The sequence below is a fragment of the Sycon ciliatum genome, chromosome 8, assembly GCF_964019385.1.
Source record: "Sycon ciliatum chromosome 8, ocSycCili1.1, whole genome shotgun sequence".
Lineage (NCBI taxonomy): Eukaryota > Metazoa > Porifera > Calcarea > Leucosolenida > Sycettidae > Sycon > Sycon ciliatum.
In genome coordinates this window covers 30,861,144-30,885,504 of record NC_088650.1, presented here as the reverse complement: position 1 = coordinate 30,885,504, position 24,361 = coordinate 30,861,144, and the positions used below count along the sequence as shown (strand labels likewise).

Here is a 24,361-nt window from a genome sequence, read left to right as displayed (position 1 = left end):
GAAGCATTACCAATGCATTATTGCTACGGATGGTGCTGCCTGACCGTTGGCAGTGGACGGTTAACACAACTAACGTTATTGTACGATATACCGTCGTAGGCATGGGAGAAGCACGATCTGATTTTATTAACCCAATTTGTTTCGAATATAACATTCATAAATAGAGTGATTTTATGGTTCCATGCATCATCCCAGATTCTCCAGAGGCAAATTATGTCAGTCAAGTACAGCCTGCCAAGGATTGAAAGTTGACAACCTTAATTAATACCCACATCATGTAAGAGGGAAAGAAGGCCAAATGAGGTAGGAGCAGTGGGAACAAGAAGAAAGCATTCATGACGCCAATACAAATGTATGCACTTCCATAGTCATGATAATGCGAGGCGGTCGCAAAGGACTAAAGGGACGCTGCTCTAGGAGGGCGGCAGTTTTCCACCATGGCAACCAGGAGTGCGCATACGCGACAGCCACCAGCGCAAAGCGTTGCAGACTTGCGGCAGAGAGAGCGAATGAGACACTTCGCCGTGACCCAGGTGAGCGGCTGAGCGCACACATCTCGTAACTCACAGTCACATGCACAGTGCAGTTAGTTGTTCGCGTGTGGATTTTTTTCTGGAGAAAGCGAAAACATAGGATTTGGAAAGCGATGCATGCTGAACAAGACGTTGGATTAGTTCCTGAAAGTCACTATACTTGGATTGGTTGGAACTAGCTTCTTTGCTAACTGTAATGATTTTGTTGAGGAGCGGTTCGAATTCGTTATTTTCCCGACAGCCTGACGCCAGCCTGACTTCTGGCTTGCAGTAGAGCTCTCTTTCCGATCCTGTCAATGGTGTCAGATTTGAAAGAAAATACTCGAACAGTGATATCTATACATCGCTTGTAGAAGGAAAGGGCGAGTGCTGGCAATCACTCAGTCTTCGCAAGTAGAGAATGTCCCTGCTGATTACCAGCTGAGAGACAGTTATTCTGTGCTGTGAAACGAAGGGACGATTCTTGAAGTGGAAGAACAATCGTACTAGATGTGCCGATCTAATTGTATGCAATGTCACCCACTGGGCTGTGCTTGTACTAGAACTGAGTCCATAGCAGTTGAGCCGCATCAAGAAGATCAGAGCAGAGTGTGATAGGATTAGCGCGACGTGGATATTCACCAGTGGAATAGGACATCATGTATTTGCATTATGAACATGTCATTGCCTATCCCAAGCTCAAGTCTTAGATTGCGTCAGTGCAGAATTCATGGCTGTAATTGTTTGTGTGCAGCATCCAAACGGCAACAGCCACTTCCAAAAACTGCACATTGAGGGCTTACCAATACTAGTCACTTAGCACCGCAAGTGTGTCCGGAGGCATACCTGAAACACCATTGACGGAGCATTAACGTTATGTGAAGAAGACAGTAGTATTACCGGTGGTATCAGAGTGTCATACCACATTAGCTATTACGACAGATAAGGGATGAGATCAATATGCTTGGCAACATCAGCCAGTGGAAGTCAGGACCGCCGGAAGCAGTTTTTGATTGCCCGGTAGCATCATGGCCGTTCATACAGTTTGTGTATGATATGGTGGGTACACATGACCCCCTCAGTAGGAAACATGTACATGTACTGGTGACATTGATGATTCCCTTAAGCTGAGGTCTAATGTGAGCTTGGTACTACGTACGTATGATGCTGGAAGAGAGTCCCAGCTGTAACCAGGCGCATGTCTGAAAATTGCAAACATGTGTTTGCCAGGCAAACCATGGATTCTCCAGTCCTCGCAGGAGCAAGATGGTGCAGTCAGGCTTACACTGTGCAACCGCTCAGCGGACTTCACGTTGAACATGCTGTCCCCAGCATCTTCAATATCGCCTACATCAAGAATAGAGAAGAAAATTACAATACAATCTGCCAGGAGACGATAGTCTAATTAAAGCTCTGTGAGCTGAATGCTGTGATGATTGTCCTGCCGTCGCAGATTCCATAGCTGGAGTTACACACTCTTGGGGGTTATGTACTCTTGATAGAATGAGTAAACGTGCAATGCAACATGTTAAGAACTCGGATGGTGAGATGGTGGATTCGATCGCTTGTGCCCACATTTTTCCACGTTGCAACAACGTGTTCTTACACAAATCAATAGGAATACAAACAGCTTCAAGGAGGGTCAACTGATCTACATACCGGACACGACAAAGTAAAGAGGAAAGCGAGTTATCATACAGACCAAGACAGTCAGGATGAGACATGACTATGATGCATTTTTTAAACGGACCTCGAACATTCTGAAGAAGCCACAGAGGCAATGCCAGGGGCGGATACAGGGGGGGGGTTCAGGGGGTTCGGACGAACCCCCTAAAATAATTTCGACCATGGGTCCAGTCGATTTTTTTGTGGTACTAGTATCCACGTGCGCAGCCAGCGAAGTGTAGCGTACCGCGTAGCCTTCACTGCATGGCATGCATCCCACATGCAGTAGTCACGTACAGGCAGTGCAGGTCACTGCATGCATGCAGTGGTCGGGACTGTTGTACGCGTACCGTTCGAATCGAAGACTTGTCTGTCCGCGTATCATCAAGAGTAAATAATAGGTTAATGTACTCTTGGTATCATGTGACTTGAAACGATCGACAGACTGTCAGTTCAAGTGGTGGAGCAAAAGGTGGAAAAACTGCCACTTGTCCTCCTTACCTTCCTTGTCGTTTTGTTTCATTTCGCGCTGGCTGGACTGTACTGAGGTTTCCTCCGTTGCAGTACGAAGATATTTTTTGTGTTTGTCGTGTAGTTTGCCATGTCGCGGTGGAGAAAAAGGTGGAAAAACTGCCACTTGTCCTTCTTACCTTCCTTGTCGTTTTGTTTTATTTCGCGCTGGCTGGACTGTAGGTTTCCTCCGTCGCAGTACGAAGATAATGTTTGTGTTTGTCGTGTAGTTTGCCATGTCGCGACATCTGCCAAAGAGGCGAGCGGCCGATCAGTTGCCATTGAGCTTGGCTTCGTTCCGCCGTGTACGGCGCGAATGTGACGACACGGAGTCCCAGCCGGAGAACAGTCAGAGAACTTCGCCTTCCGTCAGTTCGGAAAATGCTGCAGGCACGGCCTTAGTTTCTGCCTGTGCTGCAGCTTTGTACTTTGTAAGGCTCTAAACGCATTACCCTTGTCTTATTGGCCAAGGGCTACCGTGACAATAAAGATTTTGCAACTCCCGGTGTACTGAACGAACCAAAATTTGGCGAAAACAGTTGGAAGCGAATTAAATTCTGTGCACTCGAAAAAATTTGACCCCCCCCCCCCCCCTGAAAAATTCCTGGATCCGCCCCTGAATGCATACAGGTAATGTTCTTAAAAAATGTACGCATCATGTTCAAAAGGACATACCTGGCAAGTATTGCTCAGAAGACTGATTACGCTTCATGCAGTGAAGGATTACTCTCTTGGGCCTGTCGTGGAGGCACTTTGGTATGGAGCTGTGGAGCTGCAAGCATACAAGAAAGGGCACATTCGGGGATGCATGATAACTGATCTTTTGCAATTCCAAATCTTCGTATCCGAAGGTGCATGATTGGAAGAGTAGATTGTCCAGATATGTTAGGTTGTTCCACTCCACACCGTATTGAAGTTTTTAGAAACAGTGAACAATGAAGTGAAGCCTGGTTCTTCGCTTTCCCAGCACATTTTAAGTTACCTTCGAAAAGAGCTTAGTTGGCTGACATCCATCACCACGAACTTCCGCTTTTGCTCCTCCAGAAACCTTTCAACGATAATGGTAAACGTCTCGCTCAGGGTCCTCTTCTTCCCGTTGCTGGTGTTGAGGAATGAGTATTTGAGGACCTTAATTAATCAAATCAAATGAGACACATGCTGCATTTCAGAAATGGAACCTGTCTAAGACCAATTTTATAACGCAAACTTCCTCTGGAAGTCAGGGAAGTTATTTCTACTTCGAACACTGGACTTAATTAATGTTCTACCTGCTTACCAGTGTCGTGGAACAGCGCTTTATCCTCTTAAGAAACTGTGTTTAAGCAAAATTGGTACTTTATGAGTGATACTTGCATTGACATTTAAAACCAGTGCATCAAAGGATACCTTGTTTTGCGCTTCGACTCCATTGTTCGTAAATACATTGTGCTAATAGTCTCGCGCAGTCCCCGCCCTCGCACACCGCTGCAAAAGAGAACACAATATCACACAACATCCAAAAAACCTACTGTAGCTTGATCTTTATTTCCCACAGTTTTCATTGTGTCGCACTACATCGCTATACTGCCATTCGCTACCTAATCACTGCCCACCATCATGCCCGCATTACTAACCACTGACTGATCTAACAAATTCTTACCTCTGGGATTGAGAGCCATTTTCCATTCAGCCAGTTTCTCACTTGCATATTGCTTCTAAAGACATCCACATCCTGCAATTTTGACTCTGCCTCACGAAAGTGCCTAAAAGACAGTATGACAATGCACACAAGTCGCAAGGTATTTCCTGTTTTCCACGTATCAACAGGTAAACGATTAGTGCGGCGATCAGGGATACAAGCTACAGAGAAAAATTACAGCGGACATGATCCTTGGACCCTTACTTATCAGGAGCTTGTCCCTCATCTCGGCATGGTGGATCATAAGCAAGGCTGCGCAAAGCCACTAGGAGTGCTGACGCTTCATCATCGTTAAGGCCATGGTTCCGGTTCTTCGTCCAGCGCTGCCAGGCTTGCTCGCAATGGAAGTCACACAGATATATCCTTGCTTCAGGGAACACCTGAATTGTTGTATATACATGTACCAGCATATATCCAACCACATATGCACATGTACACACAAACCATAAACACCATACACCAGGATACACACCATACACACACACACACACACACACACACACACACACACACACACACACACACACACACAGCATAGCATTGGGTATATAATATTTATAACTAATTATGCGGAATGCATCTTTCATCCGAGCTGCTGAAAATGAAATTCATATACAGTAAAACCTGGTTTAAGCGACCTCTCGTTTTAGCGACCATCTGCTCTTAACGACCGTTTTTCCATGCACGGACAGTTTATGCACACACTGTGGCCCGTGTAGGACCTGGTTCTGAAGACCACCTGTCTCTAACGACCGCTTTTCCTTGCACCGTGAGGGGAACTCCCACGAAAAAATGAAAATTTGATATCCAGTAGAGTTTCGGGCGCTGAGTCGAATGGTCTTGGTCCGAAGTCTCTACGAGAAAGCGTTCTTGAGATATTTCAATTTTAGTAACGCCCCTATACCAATGTATGTGTGACGTCATTGTGGCACGGTGCGAAAATACTTGATTTTGAATCTCACTTTCTTCAGGATGAAAGTCACTTCAGAAAGTAGTTTGCCAAGTCGCCTGAGCCGCTGGGATACCAAATTGTTGTGTTGTTGGTTGTGCCAGTATCACATAATCCTCCTGGGGTTTGTTTTCTCAGATTCCCAAAGGATGGAGATCTGGCAAAGTGCCGAGATGTTGCAATGCGTCTTGAAAATTTCAAGCCTATTTTCTAGGGCTGAAACGATCATCCATTTAGCCCAATCGATTACTCTTTATCATAACGATCGATTATTCGATTATAATCTTTAAGAGGCCGCACCTGGAATATGTACGTAGAATGGCCAAAAGTGGAAATATGTACAAAATTTTGCACAAAAAAAGTGTTATGTATGCAGACCTTGACCTTCGAGCTTCATGCTCCAGCTTCGTTGTACTACACTGTAGGACTGTTTTTCGATTTTGACAGCATGTAACAAGGCGAGTCGCGCGTGCAGTGCGTAAGAAATTTAAAATTATAAAAACGCAAAATAATCGTAATCGGTAATCTAAACGATTGCTCGATCGTTAGAGTTATCAAACGAGTACTCGATTATTCGGTATAATCGTTTCAGCCCTACTATTTTCACAGCACGAGCTATGTTTGCTCGCTGCATTTATGATCCAGAGGGACTTGAGAGATGGGTTTTGACGAGTACGCCGTCCAGGAAAGCCCTCATCAGTGTACCAGTGCCCTCTGAACCGTGAGCCTCCAGCAAAGCGAACTGAACAAGCTGGAACTGAGAAAGCAGGACGAGGTACGTACCATCAGGATCAGAAGAGTACATCACCCCATCAACTCAGACTGCAGCTAGCTGATGAACGATATTACCCCAGTAACTTTGCGCATACCAGTACTCAAACTGTGCACATCTGTCATCAACTGGGACGCAAACAGACAGACCCCCTTACCTCCTGTACGGTGAAGTTAGCAGTATATTGTGTAAGCAAGTGTGTTTTCTCCACATTCTTTTTGCCATGCAGGTATACCACAGTGTCATGCCAAAGTACATTCTCAAACGCATTCGTTTCTCAATTCTGGGGATGATTGGACACGCAATCTCGCAGCTCTTGACGACGTCAATGTCAACCGTCGCCACTGCACAACCAAAAAGACCGCGATAGCAAGGTAATAAAATCCAGTTCTCAAAGCATAAAGAAGACTATGTGGCCAGATAGATAATTATACGACAGAAAGAGCTATGAGTATGTTGACAAGCTCGTGTGTGAGGTGGTAGCGGTTGCAAATGGCAACCTCGATGTTCCTGCCTTGGAGCCTAGCGGAAGCGCGTTTCCCTGCCAAATTCCAGGTGGAAGCCTCCTGAGAAGGCTGAGGTGGTGCAGGATTTGGTATCTTTGCCTGATGGTATTCACAACGCAGGCTGGAAGACGACAACGAAGTGCTTGCCCAATCTGCCGTGTACATACAGTGTGTACTGCCTGTGTGCCGCATAGCGTAGAGATCTACAGATACATAGAATGTCATATGGAGTGTGTATGCTGAGTGCTTGTACACATGCCACATTTCTGTACTGTACTAATTATTATAGTCAAATACTCATTTACTCTACATATGCGCTGTATTACACCTACCGGTACCTACCTGCATGTTCAGTGCGCGCGCCATAATAATTTAGTGTCCACTGGTACAAAGATGGAGGTTCTTGTAGAATTTCCCATAATTGCTGATTTCAAATTGAATTCCAATGATCTGGGGGATGAATACTGATTAAAGGGGAAGTTAGAGCAAAAATCAAAATTTCACGAGTTGTAGTCTTCGGGGTGCTGAGTCGAATGGTCGTGGTCCGAGGAAGCTGAGACGCTCCCTTCCTACTTTAACCCCAATCGAACTCGCGCACTTCCACCGAAACTGGGTGACTGCGGTCTACTAGATGGGGATTTGTATGCAAAATGTCACTAAAAGCGATTTTCGTTCTTATAAAAGCACGGATGACCGCGATTGGCCCATATGTTGTAGTCTTTTGGACGCTGAGTCGATTGGTTTTGGTCCGAAAAGGCTGCGATGCAGCGTTCCTCCTTTATTCCCAATCGAACATGGTTGAACAAGCGGTCACGTGCTCCTGCGTACACCAGTCACCTGATCACCGTGCCTGCAGGGTACAACTTACTAGCCTGTTTGACCTTTTTTGGGTGCAGTCCTGTCACTCGAGTTGAACTCGAGTTCCTTTGTGTGAAAGTTGTCGCCTGCTGGCGCGGTGACCAGGTGATTTGGGCACCCAGGAGCACGTGACCGCTTGTTCAGCCATGTTCGATTGGGAATAGAGCAGGAACACTGCATCGCAGCCTTTTCGGACCAAAACCAGTCGACTCAGCGTCCAAAAGACTACAACATATGGGCCAATCGCGGTCATCCGTGCTTTTATAAGAACGAAATGGCGCTTTTAGTGACATTTTGCATACAAATCCCCATCTAGTAGGGCGCAGTCACCCAGTTTCGGTGGAAGTGCGCGAGTTCGATTGGGATTCAAGTAGGAAGGGAGCGTCTCAGCTTTCTCGGACCAAGACCATTCGACTCAGCACCCCGAAGACTACAACTGGTGAAATTTTAATTTTTGCCTTAACTTCCCCTTTAAGACACGTTCGATAATTACTACATGTAGTAGAAAGTCATCTTGGTCAGAAAGTATAGATGTCTTACCCTCCTGCCAGAATGTGTGCATTATTTTGGTGTACGCTTTCTTGACCCCACGCTTGTACGTTGCATGACATGGTATACTAGAGAACGGGTTTATTGACAAAGTCTATCCGTGAAATGATAAAGTATGGGTTCGGGTGTGATCAAATGCACCCATGGTGCTCATAAACAGTGTGCACTGCAGTGCTCTCTTCACCAACAGAACATTACCATACTTTGCAGATCTTGTACCAATCCAAGGGGAAATGACACAGACAAAATCTAATGTGTTTGAGTCATGCATGAAAACTTGTGATAACTACTAGCACTATTGTACAACGCTTTTCGTGCTATGCCTGACAACAATAAGTTACACACAAAACATTACGCCCATCGATCCTCACAAGACAAGTCAAGACAAACCAATTGAGGCTTACCTAATGTAAGACTCTTCTGTCACTGGCACTGGCGGCTTCTGCATGTCGAGATAACCTCGAAGAGCAGTGGTGGGCACAGCCTAATGCAAGGTTACGATCTCGTAATCTGCGGGGTCCGCTACGCAAGAAACCTTGGGCTGTCTTCTCGACAGCGACGGCAGCGTCCTGCCAGCAAAATCATTCCCGCGGGCTGGGCATGGCTATACACTTTTGTCCACGCTCGCACCAGTCGGAGTCCCAAACGAATCGAGATTCTGGTGGCCAAGCTACTCGTCTTCTGTCGGACACAGCTGCTGAGGCATCTTCTTCCTCAACATTTGTTACACGCGATGGCAGCTCCTCAGCAGAGTATCTGGGCTCCCTGCCCCAACCATATGCGGCCGTGGGTTGATGGTAGTCTTCACTGACCTCAGCATCGCTGCCTTCATTGCTGGGTACAGAGAATTGTTCGGAATAGCTCATCTTTCCTTGAAATTGTATATTAAAATAGTGCTCCGAGATTGCGACTGTGCCACAATGACGTAGGCAGGCCGGGATGACATAGCCAAATGGCCGCATGACGTCAGGGCGCGGCCCCCGTTTTCGCAATTTCAAAGTGAAATATCTCACGCACGCTTTGTCGTAGAGACTTTGGACCAAGACCATTCGACTCAGCGCCCGAATTTTTTTTTACTGTATGTACACACATATCTTCAAGCTTCTTCTCTTTACCTTTTCGATGGCAAGCATCTCAGCTTCAGAATAATCTGTCATAAAGAACTTGGGGTGCCACAACGGTGTGTTTTCTTTGATGATAGTGAGCGCTTCTGCAATTTCAGCATTTTTCTCCGACTGCACACAAACCTCTATAGGGACAATGAACAGGAAAAAGGATGAAGTTTCCTTGTTAGAGAGATTATGCGGTTACATCATCACTTGACATCTGTTGGGGAAGTCGTGGACTTATGGCACAGCACTGAACTTGCACTAGCGACTCACGATACAGACTTAGCAAACATAACCCGTATAAGATGGCTCTACCCTGGGCACATACGAGGAGAGCCCACAGACTCACACTGTGAGTAAGATGACATACGTAAAGAAGAGCAGAGCGAGGGCCCTGAGCTGGCAGCTCTCTCATTACATTAGCAATTGGCAAGTTGTCGTAACCCCAAAACGTAAACTGTTCCGTCAATAATCTATCCAATGGAAAGTATCAATTCTGTGCTTACAAAAATAATGTGTTCCACTTAGGACTTACCACCAACAACCACAACCTGAATTGGTATGGACGACCATGAAGAACAATGCCAGGTCGTAGCAGGTGGTGCGGTACTTGGCGTCCATCAGCACCAACTCTCCATACTTAATCAGTACCTCTTGCTGCCACTTTTCCTGATGTATCACCAGGAGGCGAGAGGAAGTTAACACCGGATCAATCAATGGCTCATCATCTCTGCCACCGCTGCCTTGAAACCTGTGTGAAAGTCGGTTAATGGTGAAAAAAAAGGAACATTTGTCAGAAATAGGACACAAAATAGGGCCATGTTCATCGCAGACCATAACTGACATCAGGCTTAATTGTATGCGTGTGTGTACGTGTGCCTGTATTTGCAAATAGAAACTGTCACATACCTTCCACCAGAGGGTGTTTCATTTCCCTCCAAAGACAGCTGATCACTCAGCTCGACCCGATCGGATGATTGAACTGGGGACGTGGCCACATATGGGCGAAAGTGCAACAATCGTGTAGAAAGGAGGAGGAAATGTGGATACGAGTTATTGTTATAGAGGATCACCAGATCCACTGAATCCGCTATCGGCAATCCACAATAACAAGGCCTCGGAGTGATAGAGAACGCCCATTCTATCAAGTTTCTAACTGCTTATAACGTCCCTGTAGACACTCATACAACACACGCCTTTCGATAGGCGCGGTCCTTCGATCCTTTCACACAAGTACATGTACAGTGCGTATCGCCTATAAGGTTGGCGGCTATAGGGATCAACTTCTGAAATTCATTTTCATTTGCCATACCTAAGTATACAGTTACCGTGTATAGTAATAGTCATCTATAGTAATATATTATCAAGAGTAGATAAACAAGAGTGTGCAACTCCGGATCTCTCCTGCACAATCTGCAGATACCCCCGCCCACGGCGGAATTTTTGTTGACGTCACCTTTTTCAGAGAAACGCCCATTTTGCCGCAGAGCAGTGTGAGAGCACGTGCTGGGCACCGACCTTGCAGTGTAAAGCCCGGCCAAGAGCACGAGGGACAACTTTCCGAAAGACTCGCAGTGTGTGCGTCGGCGAAAAGATTACGACAACAAAAAATTCCGCCATGGGCCTGCCCATCCGCGAGTTGCACTCTTGTTTATCTTCTCTTGATATTGCCTATTAATGATCAAATTCAATTTTCAAAAGACCTCTACTACATTATTTTTGCATCGACTAAAGAAAAATTGAAGTTGGTTGCTCCAACGAGGAGCACACGCTTCTTGCCGAACTTGACACTTGACTCGTTGGAGACTCGTTGGAGCAACCAACTTCATGACTATTACCGCCGAAGTCGCAACTTCTAAGTTCGTAAAGAAAAATTGATGTGGAATCAAGTGGTGCCAGAGGTGAACAGGAAGTTATTTCTTTGTGAAAGTTTTGCTCAGTGTTGTTTCGTGAGTCCTACTTGTAGTATTAATTGCCTAAAATACCTCCATTGTGAGGATAATGCTGACGATGTGTCTCAGGCGCCTTGGCTGCGTAGGCATGATAGGATGAATTTCTCAAAGTAGGAGTACACATGATGTACGCTGCAACCAACTATGCAGTGTGTATGTGCACGGCGCCCTGAATCTTTTGATACCCGACTCGCATACAGTACATACAGCATCGGTCAAAAAATAATATAATATCGCTTATAGTGATAAAATGCTCAAAATCAAAGACCAACGCTATAGGCGATACTGACTTTACAAGAAAGCTAACGTAAAACCGAGTCTACTTCAGTAGCAACAACTGCAAGAATGCTTCTGATGAAATAATGAGAGCGCAGCGGGCGGTCGCCATCTGAGGCACGTCAATGCACAAAGGCAAAACCGGCCAATATTGCAGAAGTATTCAATATGGCAGAAAACTACTAAACAACTCTCCGTCCTCGTCCAAACACCTATATTTAGAAGCTACATGGAATACTGTGATAATGCACAAAAGAACTAGCAGTGTTCTCCTGAACAGTTATGAGCGACTGTCCGTCACTGTAACAAACATATGGTCAGATAGTGTGACCGTGATCTAGATACCAAGCGGAGAGTACTGAGAAATTCAGCGATTCAGCGACACATCTCCAATGTGCAAACCAGGCACGTACGAACTGGTAAGGTTCATGGTATACAATCTGGTTACAGTGGTGGACCGTTGCTTGTTACTGATATCCATGTTTACTTTCTCCTTTCTACACACTGATATTAGTTCAGTATCCAAAAAATGGGGTTTTAGTCTAGGGTTATCACAAATGGTGTTCATTTAATGAGGAAACCCACCTTGTGAGCCATTTGCGTCTGGTCCAGTCTGGACTGCTGCAACTTGTGCATTGCCAGAGCGATGTGGGACTGGATGTCCTTTAATTCCGGATGATGTGCACGGCCAGTTTCCTGGGACATGGAGAAGTTAACAAAAAGAAGTACTATTATACATGTATGGTATTGAGTAACTGAGTTTTATGTTTCGTTACATTTTCGTCAGATCTCCTGTGTACCGGTTTTGTGGCACAATGATTATAGCCATTATAATTATTTGGTCGTCTCCATTCTTGTGCAATCATGCATTATGTAGGTTGGTTCTCTTCATGTTATTGTGACCAATTTCATAGATGTTGGTTGCCTTGTTGCTTTCTCTCCCCTCTCCTCTCACCCAAGCCATTCTGCATAAGCGAAGCTGTGGACGCAGCATACTGCTGCTACACTTCAACGCGGGAATGCGTATAATAATAATAATAATGGTATGGTATTCTATTAGTGACAAAAGATAGACTCCTCCTCTACTGTGAAGGAGGGAAAATCATGGAACGGCAATTAAGAAAGGGAACACGGTGCAATAGAAGGAGTGTATGCCTACTATGGGTTATGTTTATCTACTGTATGACCTACTTAACGCCCATCTGCATGTACACCACACAGCATTGAGAGCATTGAGTTGTGGGAATAGGAGTTGTTCGTCAATTGCTGTTTGCCAGGCTCGCAGTATTATTTTTACTGGCAGCAGGGTGAGTGTGACCCTGGCCGCATATTGTCAGCCATGCAACTCTCAGCAGGAAACAAACTGTAAAGTGTCCGGTGTGGCGCATGCGCCTTTCTTAACTTCATTTATTCAGTAAGATCATACCTAAGAACTTACGTTTTTGAATTCTACTTTGAATATAGTGTGCATAGCTCACGCACTTCGAAGTCCATTCTCGACCATTGTAAATATACGCCCGATTACTGCGGGGCTAAGCCTTTGGCTCAGCTCACCGGTAAGTTTTCCTGTTTCTGTTGTTATGTCACGACCAGTATGGCACTCAGCTGTGGGATAGCTAACGATGAACCTAGTAGGGTGCAGAAAAAAAACACATATACATCATACATAAAAAATCCGGTTTGCATTAGCTGTGGATTTTTCAACTCCCATCCTCCCTGCAGAGAAACGTTGTACAGGTGGAATCCTGATAATTCGAACCTCAAAATGCCGGGAAAACACTTCTAATTATCCGGACATTCTAATTATCCAAACATGAACCCACAACACAATATGTATGTCAAAATGCTCTCATGGTCACGCAGAGTTGCGCTGTGGACCTTAGAAACAGATTTCACGGATACTGAACTGACCGGCACAGCCTGCTCATGCAAACTGAACCGACCAGTACAGTGTACAGTGAACTTCGAATTACAGTTTGCTTACTTCGAATTATCAGCACAAATCCCACATGTTTTCTATGTAAGTGGAATCTGTGGGACTTCTAATTAACCGGACATATCCAGTTCGAGGTTCGAATTATCAGAAATGTTTATGTGGGAATCGTATTGATAGAAATCGGTCCTGGAAAAACTTCTAATTAAGTCAGTTTTGAGTCTCACCAGTGTCCCTGCCCTCCCACCCTTCATTTCTGTGCATATTATCATTGCTTTTTATCACTGTTTGCCGTGATGTGCTTGCCATGCCTCCATGATGCCTAATCGCCATTGGGGATATACACCCGTTTTTTTCCCTCACAACTGCGTCCGTCGGCGCGACGGTTTTTTCCCGGCTGGCTCGGCCCAGAAAAATTAATCTGACGGTCCCAAGTGGTTCTGCATCACGGCCTATTTCTGCTATCCACCGGCACGCCTATTCTATCTGAGACACTCTGTTCTCAGTCCTTGCTTCCATACCCCACACGTTATCCGGTTCACATCTGCCTGTGGCCAACTACCCTTCACTTTGTGTGTTGTCGCTATTGCTGTCTATGTCTCTGTGTATGCCAGTATATGTGGAGCGAGAAGAACGGAAATTTGGTATATTCTGATGTGATATTGAGTCGCGTGATATTGCAAGATACATGTAACACAATTTCACACATTGACTGATTGAGTGCCAGATCAGATAACATTCATATCACTTATGTAACACGGACAAATCCGATAGTGTGGGCACAAGTTATGCGAGCGATATGAACGAATTGATCATACCTGGTGCCTTCGGCAATGCTGCTGTAGGCTTTGCTCCTGCGTCCTGGGAACGATAATCCTGCTCATTCAGCGTGCTCAGTGACGTATTTTGCTGTTAGTACTGAGATGAACGGCTGCTGAAAATGTTATTGCGTCTGCGTTGTCAGTGTGACTGCTTTTGATACGCTGCCTGCTCTTCTTGGCATTGCTGCAGCTACGAGTACTGCAGTCTTCTTTCTTGGACTTGGGTACTGCACTGGTAGAATTATTAGAAGCGAAAAAGACATCACCGAAGGCGATAGAAGTATTTACACTTTACAGTCTATGTTTTGGAGCTCAACCCTGCACTACCATGACTACTGGGTCACGGCGAAGTGTCTCACTCGCTCTCCCTGCCGCGCGCAAGTCTGCAGCGCTTTTGCAGTGCCGTGGTGGCTCTCGCGTGTGTGCTTCTGGTTGCCATGGTGCCATGGTGCCATGGTGCAAGAAATCCGGCGAGAAATCCGGCAAGAAATCCGGCCCTCCTAGACCAGCGTCCCTACAATACAAAATAATAATGTAGTCTTTGTAGATCTACTCACTACTGCCAGGCCTTGACGGATTATGCTAGCATAATTTTTCGCATAATTCCTACCAAAATCGAATAATCGCATAAGTCGAGGCAAATTGCATACGAATCACATAAAATTGTAATAATACGCCTGTTCGCATCAAATTCCATACAGTTGTACATGTTCTACAAGTACAAGTACAAGTAGATGCACTAGGAAGTAATTAGTTGTAGGTTTACGACTCCCTTGATAACAATACATGTCCAGTCCACTACAATCAGTGATGGTCGTAGCTACATGTAGGTCGGACGGTGCGTTGACCCCGTTGAACTTTTGCTACTACAGTCTACAGTACAACGCCCTCTGCAAAAAAATTCCCCTGTTATTTTGCACAGAACCATTATGCATTAGCAGCATATGTGAGCATAATGCGGCATAATATGATAACTTTTAGCATAAAAATAGCATACTTCTGCAATTTTTTCAGCTATGCGAAAAGCATAATTAATATTTCACGAAAATATTAGCATAATCCGTCAAGGCCTATCTACTGCCACCGTACAGTGTACTATTGCAGTATTGGGTTTAGACTTGTTTGTTTTTTTGTTTAGTGCTTCGCTAATGCCGAGTAACAGAGTAATGCCAGTAATGGGAGTAATGCGAGGGCCTTTGACTGAGATTGTTTCCTGCATTTACATGATTGTATAATCGAAGGCAAAGAGGAGCACCAGCATATGCGGAGATCTTCCATTCTAACGGGTTGAACGTCTTGTGGCTGATATCAAGAGTCCATAACCCAAGAGTATGCAACTGTGATCTCTTATGGGCCAACCGCGCGGCGCGCTGCCTTCATTACATCATTCAGCTGCAGTCCGCGCACTGCGGAAAATCAAACACCGCACTTTCCCTCTAGTTTGAAATGAACTTTCGTACGGAACTGGAGTTCACGCGCCAGAAATCAGAGATTGTGTAGGTACTGGAACGAATCGAGCAAAAACGGATGGGCTCGTGCGAGAAATTGGGAGTTTGAATGCATGCTTTCAGAGCGTGATGAAGGCAAGTTACGTAATGAAGGCAGCGCGCCACGCATGCACCCATAATCACAGTTGCATACTCTTGGGTAAGTTGGGTTATGGACTCTTGCTGATATGGCAAAGAGATCATGTCATTCACCAATGAAGGGAATGCAGAACCCGCGAAACATGTGACAAATTTACATGACTTATTGTACTCGAAGGATGCATCCATTGATAGTGGCTGCACACCACAGTGACCTGCACGTGTTTCAAGTTAATTTTAATTAAAGGGGAAGTATACCCTAAAATCAAATTTTCACCAGTTGTAGTCTTCTGGGTGCTGAGTCGAATGGTCTTGGTCCGAGGAAGCTGCGACGCTCCCTTCCTACTTGAATCCCAATCGAACTCGCGCACTTCCACCGAAACTGGGTGACTGCGCCCTACTAGATGGGGATTTGTATGCAAAATGTCACTAAAAGCGCCATTTCGTTCTTATAAAAGCACGGATGACCGCGATTGGCCCATATGTTGTAGTCTTTTGGACGCTTAGTCGACTGGTTTTGGTCCGAAAAGGCTGCGATGCAGCGTTCCTCCTTTATTCCCAATCGAACATGGTTGAACAAGCGGTCACGTGCTCCTGGGTGCCCAAATCACCTGGTCACCGCGCCAGCAGGCGACAACTTTCACACCAAGGTTCAACTCGAGTTCAACTCCAGTGACAGGACTGCACCCAAAAAAGGTCAAACAGGCTAGTAAGTATTAGTTGTACCCTGCAGGCACGGTGACCAGGTGACTGGTGTACGCAGGAGCACGTGACCGCTTTTTCAACCATGTTCGATTGGGAATAAAGGAGGAACGCTGCATCGCAGCCTTTTCGGACCAAAACCAGTCGACTCAGCGTCCAAAAGACTACAACATATGGGCCAATCGCGGTCATCCGTGCTTTTATAAGAACGAAATGGCGCTTTTAGTGACATTTTGCATACAAATCCCCATCTAGTAGGGCGCAGTCACCCAGTTTCGGTGGAAGTGCGCGAGTTCGATTGGGATTCAAGTAGGAAGGGAGCGTCTCAGCTTCCCCGGACCAAGACCATTCGACTCAGCACCCCGAAGACTACATCTGGTGAAAATTTGATTTTAGGGTATACTTCCCCTAAGAAATGAAATTGTACCAGGCCCGCCGGAAGGCGAGCGAAATTGGTCCGGTTTGAGGGGGGGGGGTGCGGGGGATCACCCGCAGGGCATTTTTTGAAAAATCAGGTCGGAGACTCGGAAATAGCATAATTATTTGGCCCTTTCACAAGTTTTCAGGGCCCACGACAGGGAATAATTTTGCATGGATATCAATGTACAATTATTTTTATCACATTTTAAACAATGTTTGGCCTACTATGGGAGTATGGGTGCATGTAATTTATTTATCACAGCATCTCATAGCACAGTGAGAACACCGGCCAATACAAAGAGAGAGGGTGTTAGCCAACCACGGCAAGGAAGGGAGAAGGGGAGGAGAAGAAAAAAGGAACCGGCATGGATAAGCAGTGATTGCAACAAAATGAGAAACACAAAATCAAAGTAAGGTGCGACAAGGCTCTTAAAAAGGCGGAGGGAAGAAAGGTCTTTAGCTTCTTGGGGAAGTGCCAGCCACGCAGAGTACGCAGTGAAAAAGGGAGAGTGAAGTAGAAAGAAAGACTTAGGTTTCGGAAGGGGAAGGGAGTTTCTCGTGCTACGGGAAGAGAACCAGTTGAAACAGTGGAGGTGAGGTGGACACAGATTGAGTTTGAGAGAATGGATACGGGTGGCAAGATGTTATTATGTACATGTACAAGTATGCATGATCGATAATACAATTATGTACCCAGAACTTTTTCTCCCCGGTTATAGACGAATCCCAGGAGATGACCTGAGCCAGAGTTGGTCCGGCTGTCACCGGACCAAGCGGACTGGTTTCCGGCGGCCCTGAGTACGGTCATTGCAGAACAGTTGTTTACCTCGAAATGCTGAGTAGAGAATACAGTTCTTGTGTTCTAGCTAGCCGGTCCTTGAATAATGAGCATTGAAGCAAAGTAAACATAATAAGAAAAGCCATAGAGATAACAGGCCGCTGTGTGTTAGGACCGGATTACTGCAGGAATACACATCCTATGCCGACGTTGCATTCGGCCTTCATCTAAAGCAGCCTCATTTCTCGGATCTTCAAGACATCGCACACATCATTACACTTGTGTGACTTGAAGAAGGAGATCATACCACTGCTGCCATGGTTACCACCATGGCCGAATCGAAGGAGATCCTTGCTGTGGATGACTGGGTCAGTTAGATACAACTTCCGGCCAATGACGGCCCCTTGCAGATCCACGACAAGCATGCGCTTCTTGGAAGCAACCCACGTCCAGTGGGAGAATGCCTGAACAAGGTGGTTTAGCTCTGTCTCATCCTCTCGAACATATCGGCCGTTGTTATTGAACTTGATGAAGCCGCGTGGACCCACGCGTAGCAAAGCCTCCATGGCCATGTAGCGATCGCCTTCTGCAACGCCCTCAAATGCCATCACCTTTGCAACGACCATCTTGATGTCGTACTCACTGAGGAGGCCTCCGGGCACAACTTTCTTGAACTCAGTTAGAAACCTGGCTGCTGCAGCTTGGACCTCAGCATCCTCCAGGTAGCGTTTCATCCGATTGAACTGGATTTCCTGGAACTGGCTTTGCTTGACAACCAATCGCTTGTCATGGATCGTGTCAAATGCATGGTATGCCAGGCGAAAGCTTCCCATTGCGAACGGTTTGGGCGCAATCCGAACACATGCCTCGTGAGTAGTCATGACCAGTTCTCCTCCTGCTAGCAGCTGGTCAATGCTTTCTGGCATGGCAAACGTTTTGGCTACACCCTTTCGGTCCGGAATGCCGTGGAAGTGTTCCGGAATGCCTTGGGTTTCGTTCATTAGCTTCACTGCTTGTCGCGGTGTGCCCCTCAACCCTTCCAGTGAATGTTGAATACTACATTGGACTGCGTTCTCAAGATGGTCAATGAAGTGGCCTGTGTCTGGGTCGGTCACGTTAAAAGATGTGATTGATAGCTGCTTCTCTGAAGGAGAGTGAGCACGCAACATCCTGTCGAAACAGCGAATCATTCTGTCTGTTGAGCCGTTGATCCGTCCGAAGAAGTACTGGATCTCTTCTTCAGCCAAAGCTTTCATCATGTCATCAGGATGGTAGCCGTCTGGGTCCCCGTTCGGGTATTTGTCGTTGGCATCGTCATGGTAATCACTGCCATGGCAGGGGGCATCGGCAATGTGTATCAGCAGTTTTGTTACGTCCTTGCGCCACTGGAGCTTGGTAGTAACTGCGTCAAAACCGATCATGATATCCTCCGCCTGATCGTCACCGCCATCCGCCCGTATTGTGCTCAGAAACTTCTGGAACTTCTCTGGATCGTAGTCGAACGCAAACACTTTGACACGGTCACGACGCTTCACATCGTAATCGGTGTAGGCAACGAATGCGACCCGCATGCAGCACATTTTGCCATACAGCTTTTGCATTCTCTTGTACAGCTTTCCAATATTGCTCATGACAGCATCTATCCACCTTTGCATGCTGCCCGTGGCGTCAACCATAAAGCAAAGGTCAACTTCTTCGGAGATGCGTAGCTGCCGGTTAATTTCGTTCACACCGCGTTGTTTCTCTGCCAGCTTACGTGCATACTCTTTCTTCAACCTCTCTCGCTCAGCTGGGTCCTGTACATGACTGGGCATTGCCTTGACCGTGTATTCCCTGGAAGGGGTGTTCACTCGCTCATAGCGGTTCGCAGGCATAGGGGTTGCTGCCCCATCAGTATCCGCACAAGAAACTACGCTTGCTTCAGCAGCGCCCAGAAGCTCAACATTCAGCCTCACTTCACTTGGATCTGACGATAAGTCTTCGCTGTACGACCACCTTCTTTCGTTCTCCGCCGCAGCTATTGGTTCACCATACAAAAGGGTTGCAACATTTCCTTCGTCAGCTACATTTTCCACTTCCTCGGCTTCTTCAGCCCCACCGTCTAACAGTGTACGCTCGATATCCTCGGGGCTCATTACGCCGCTAGTTGCACCAGCTCCATCAATTCTCATATCACGCAGTGCGGCAAGAGGCGTTTCGAGGCGACGGTCACCAAGTCCATTGGCCCCTACACTCTCTGGCAGCCGGGTGACGTTCACACCTGAAGCAACGCTGTTCACAGCTCGCGCACCTCCCTTCTCCACTTCGCCGTCCGAGTAGCAGGAGAGAGAGGACTCATCACCCGAGGACGCCATAGTTTCCCTGCCCAACGTCAGCGAAACGATAAGAATATTGTTTCTTTCAGCCAGGGCAGTGTATGAGCTGAATCCAAGTTTCACCGAGAAGATTTCACCCATGCCAAGACCGGCAAACTCGTCAACAAAACTTGCTGTAAGAAACCTTTCTGACTTGTACGACCTGACTTCTGCCAAGTCTCATACAATGCATCGAATATCTTACAACATCTACGTTGCTCGCTCTCTGGTAGAAATACCTGTCATTTCAGACGGAAAATCGAGTCCGGCGCAGGTGCGCAAGACCATTTTCCTGCTCCCAAAATGTTTCGACACGTACTTTTTGTTGACAGTTGAAGCTGGCTGTGCAGTGGCCGTCGTCGACAAATTTCAGGAATGAGCGACACCATCATGTGCAACAGCGGCCGGATAAAAGAGCCCAAGAGAAGAAGAGACAGTAGTCGCTTCATTTGATAGTCTTGTGCTTGCAGCTTAGACAAGAACGAGGAGAAGGGGCGATGGGAGGGACCGCCTCACGGAAGTATGAAGCGAGGGAAGTTGGTAATGCCGAGAACAGCAGCGGTACAGCGGGGCTCGTAACTGCTGAGGAAACCGCCGAGACGCACACGTCGGCTGCAGAAATCAATGACCGGCATGGCCCCGAAGAACAACTCGGCGAAGAGCATGTGGACAACCCCTATACGCAAAACAGCTCCAGAGTGCAGGACAACCCAACGCAGGAAGATAGCGGCCCAAAGCACGGCCAGGATGAGCAATGTCGTGAAGTACCACCCAAACCTACTGATGGACGGGAGGCAGAATGGCGAGAATCGTCCGTGGATGCTGAGCCTTGCTGCAGTCCTGCGACTACTACTAGCACTAGCACCGGAGGCAAGTCTGAGCGTGAAGTTTCGTGTGGTACTTTGACTCGCAGCTCAGATTCTGACTCTGAACCCGAGTGTGTGACTGTGAGATTCGCACATGGTTTTGGTTCTACCGCACACTCTGATGCAGCTCGTGAGAAAAAAGACGAAGACCAGAAAATGGAGGAGTCCTCAGTGTGCAATCCAGGCGGTCAAAGTGATATGGATGATTCTGACCTTGAGCGGACAATTGTGCCATGGTCAAATGCATGCCCAGAACAAGGCAAAGCCAGGGGGGATGCAGAGTCAAGCCGACCATTACGCAGTCACAATGCTGCAAAGACTGGCGTTGTAGAGAGCATGAGAGGTGAGCTCAAACCTCTGAGAGACTACGTTGCCGGGCTGCACGGACACAGCAGCGTTGACGTATGCTTCCTAGTGGAGCTGACACAGAGAATGCAACCCTATCTAAACGCAATCTCCAGCAGCGCCAATGCTGCACTGTTCAGTCGACTTCAGGACTACACGTACCGTTGCCATGGCAATGTCAGGGTAGCTGTTGTTGGGTACACAGCGGACGTGAGTGAGAACACGTCCACTAAGCCCGTGCAGTTCATGGACTTTAGCGGTGATCCAGATAAGCTCACTGAGTTCATTTCCTCAGCAACCTTGACTCCATGTACTGGTAGGGAATGCGTAGAGCACGATACCAGTGCCTTTGACGCTGTCCTACGATTATCCTGGAGCCAGCATGCCACTAAAGTTCTGGTACACCTGACAGAGTGTGTGTGTTACGAACATGTACCGCCAGCTGGTGATAGCGATGGCGTCTCTGATCCGGCTCCTGCTAATGCTGGTGCTGATTCTGATGCTGCTTCTGATGCTGATGCTGGTGCTGGTGCTGATGTTCCTTCTGATGCTGCTTTTGATGCTGCTCCTGCTGGTGCTGCTGCTCCTGCTGGCGCTGATGCTGATTTGGCCACTAGTGCGGATGCCGCTGATGCTGATGCTACTGGTGCTGCTGGTGTTGATGCTGCTGCTGCTGCTGATGATGATGATGCCACTGGTGCTGATGCTGATGCCACTGGTGCTGATGCTGATGCCACTGGTGCTGCTGATGCTGCTGATGCCACTGGTGCTGATGCTGCTGATGCCACTGGTGCTGCTGATGCTGGCACTGATGCTGCTGATGCTGATGCTGATGCTGGTACTGATGCTGGGACTGGTGCTGGCACTGATGCTGATTCTGCTCCTGCTTCTGATGCTGCTGCTACTGCTGCTGCTGCTGATACTACTGGTAACAATGCTGTTGTTAGTGGCGAAACAGCAGCTGTTGCTGTTAGTAGTGATGATGCTGCTGCTGCTGTCACTGCTGATGCTGAAGATCATGCGGTCACTGTTGCTGCGGGTATTGAAGCTACTGTTGCGGATGTTGCTTGTGGTGCTGATGATGATGCAGGCGGTGATGATCTTGTTGATGCTGCTGCAGCAAGTAGTGATACTGCTTCTGGTGATGCTGCCATTGGTGCTGATGATGATGCAGGCGGTGATGATCTTGTTGATGCTGCTGCAGCAAGTAGTGATACTGCTTCTGGTGATGCTGCCATTGGTGCTGATGATGATGCAGGCGGTGATGATCTTGTTGATGCTGCTGCAGCAAGTAGTGATACTGCTTCTGGTGATGCTGCTTCTGGTGATGCGGCTTCTGGTGATGCGGCTTCTGGTGATGCGGCTTCTGGTGATGCGGCTTCTGGTGATGCGGCTTCTGGTGATGTGGCTGCCAATGGCGATGTTGATGAGGAGTTGATGCTTCTTCCACACGGTCTGAGCCAGGTGATGAAGGCACTTGTCGGAGCTGAAGTTCAGTACATCTTCGGCCGGGTGAGCGCAAAAACAGATGAAGTGCTAGACACCGTAAACAAGCGACTGCAAACCATGTCAAGCGGCACGCACCGCGTCACATCCTTTGATGCCTCCGACCCACTGGACAACACGTTCACAGATCAGCTTTTCTTGGCTATCAAGTCGAGCATAGCATGCACTACTGCAGCTCTGCCATTGCCTGGAATCAAGCGAACTGCCTGTGAGCGGATCCACAGTGCTGATGACGTCAGCTTCGACGGAGCCATGACGGAAAACGTCCAGGTGATGCACTTCAAAATGCCGTCATCAATCAGAGATGTTCTCTCCGAGACGGGCATGGGCCTGCAAACCTACCATGCCAAGCTGAAAATCTCCCAGGAAGCGTACGCAGTGAATGGCCATCGTCTTGCATATCATGGTTTCAACACGGCTAAGAACAAGCGAGTCGTTCTGAAGCAAAGTCAGTTTCAGGAGCTCAAGTACAATCGGCTCAAGCGCTACCTTGAAGATATGGAGGCTCAAGCCATCATGGCCCGATTCCTGACGGACTTCATGAAAGTCCTACCGGAAGACGCTCGCAAAGGCAAGAACGTGTCCGTGCTTGTGGTCAAAGCCATTGAGCTGGAGCGCTACTGTCGCCGTGAAGACAAGTACATGATCATGGAGCCATTCCTCGCCGGAGTACTAGCCCCTGCGGTCACCAGCCCCGCTCACTATGCCTCCCGGAACAGCATAGAAAAACTACTGAAAACGTTCAGTCACTGGAGCTACGCCGAATCCGCAGGCAAGATGGTGATTGCCGACTTTCAGCGAAGGTACCAAGGCGATGTCACCTATCTTTCCGAGCCAGCCATACACTGTACAAATGAAGACCGCTTCCCTGCCACAAACAACGGCCACGACGGAATACAAGCGTTTGTGTCCGGCCACGACTGCAATGGAATGTGCCAGCTTCTCTCTCTGGAGTCCTTCAAGACACTGTGAGTAGCTGTTACATGACTGTATGGATGCATGCACTTGGATATTCAGAAGTCAGTTTCACTGGTGAGGCTGCACCGAGGAAATGGAAACAAACCTATCAGTTCAGTTTTCAGCACTTTCCAAGACCCTGTTGGAGTGTTGGGTACATTTTGCAGACTGACAGCCCTACAGCCCCACAGCCCCATGCCTCTACTACCTTGTCACCATTGTTTCACAACGTGATCCTACCCACATTATGCTTCTTTCAAGTTAAAAGTTGATTTGTTTGTTACCCTTTCAACAGTCAAGAATTTGGCTGGACGCTAACTGCAGTTTTAGAGTGTTTGTGCAAAAAAGTGAATACCGGCAATCGCAATAGTTTCTTTCATCATTTCAGTTTCTGCCATTTTTCGTGATATGAATGTAAAAATGCACTCCTAATAATTATGTCTCCAGGCACAGAGGGAAATGCTTGTGGCATCTAAGTTAGTTAGCTGGGTGTTCCTCGTCGTGTGCCACTGCTCAACTGCTGCTTGCCAATCACATCATTTCGCATATACTGTTTCTCTGATTTCGTACATTGCCCTTTTGAAGAAGAATTTGATGCACCAATACTAGTGTCACATCTTGAAAGCCATGCTGATGACGTGGACTAATTTCTGCCGGGCAGCAGAATGGCTTTCCTTCACGGTTAAGGCTGCACATTTCTAAAAGAGGGATCCGGTCATAGTGTTCTAGCCAGGCTTGAGGTAGACACACCTGATTG

General features: G+C 47.1%; 2 protein-coding genes across 3 annotated transcripts; both read right to left on the bottom strand.

Annotated features, from left to right (window-relative positions):
* Positions 1-175: 175 nt before the first annotated feature.
* LOC135823477 (uncharacterized) lies at positions 176-14,365 on the bottom strand. 2 transcript variants are annotated; one of them, XR_010554720.1, is made up of 10 exons: positions 14,088-14,365; positions 12,775-12,964; positions 11,922-12,032; positions 9,644-9,859; positions 9,115-9,248; positions 4,570-4,745; positions 4,074-4,151; positions 3,670-3,815; positions 3,363-3,459; positions 176-1,859 (listed from the first exon to the last, which is right to left on the bottom strand). XR_010554720.1 is itself a non-coding variant. In XM_065336321.1 (10 exons), exons 5-9 carry the CDS (start codon positions 9,154-9,156, stop codon positions 3,411-3,413), a joined length of 516 nt encoding a protein of 171 aa, XP_065192393.1. In that variant the 5' UTR covers positions 9,157-9,248; positions 9,644-9,859; positions 11,922-12,032; positions 12,775-12,964; positions 14,088-14,365; the 3' UTR covers positions 176-1,859; positions 3,363-3,410. The 2 variants fall into 2 exon arrangements, 1 of the variants encoding a protein (XP_065192393.1); XM_065336321.1 differs by lacking the exon at positions 4,074-4,151 and adding an exon at positions 4,327-4,429.
* A 2,598-nt stretch (positions 14,366-16,963) lies between these two features.
* On the bottom strand, positions 16,964-20,107 carry LOC135822705 (alpha-protein kinase vwkA-like). The gene has a single exon (XM_065335527.1). It carries the CDS (start codon positions 20,030-20,032, stop codon positions 17,804-17,806), a length of 2,229 nt encoding a protein of 742 aa, XP_065191599.1. The 5' UTR covers positions 20,033-20,107; the 3' UTR covers positions 16,964-17,803.
* Between the last annotated feature and the right edge of the window lie 4,254 nt (positions 20,108-24,361).

What these genes read in the sequence shown, in the direction of transcription:
- LOC135823477 (XM_065336321.1), bottom strand. Translation starts at nt 9,156, where the DNA reads ATGACAGATTATTCTGAAGCTGAGATGCTTGCCATCGAAAAG. An exon ending in AGATGCTTGCCATCGAAAAG is followed by an intron (nt 4,746 to 9,114) that starts GTAAAGAGAAGA and finishes ACAACAATTCAG; the next exon opens with GTGTTCCCTGAAGCAAGGAT. An exon ending in CAACTAAGCTCTTTTCGAAG is followed by an intron (nt 3,460 to 3,669) that starts GTAACTTAAAAT and finishes GTATGCTTGCAG; the next exon opens with CTCCACAGCTCCATACCAAA.
- LOC135822705 (XM_065335527.1), bottom strand. Translation starts at nt 20,032, where the DNA reads ATGGGTGAAATCTTCTCGGTGAAACTTGGATTCAGCTCATACACTGCC.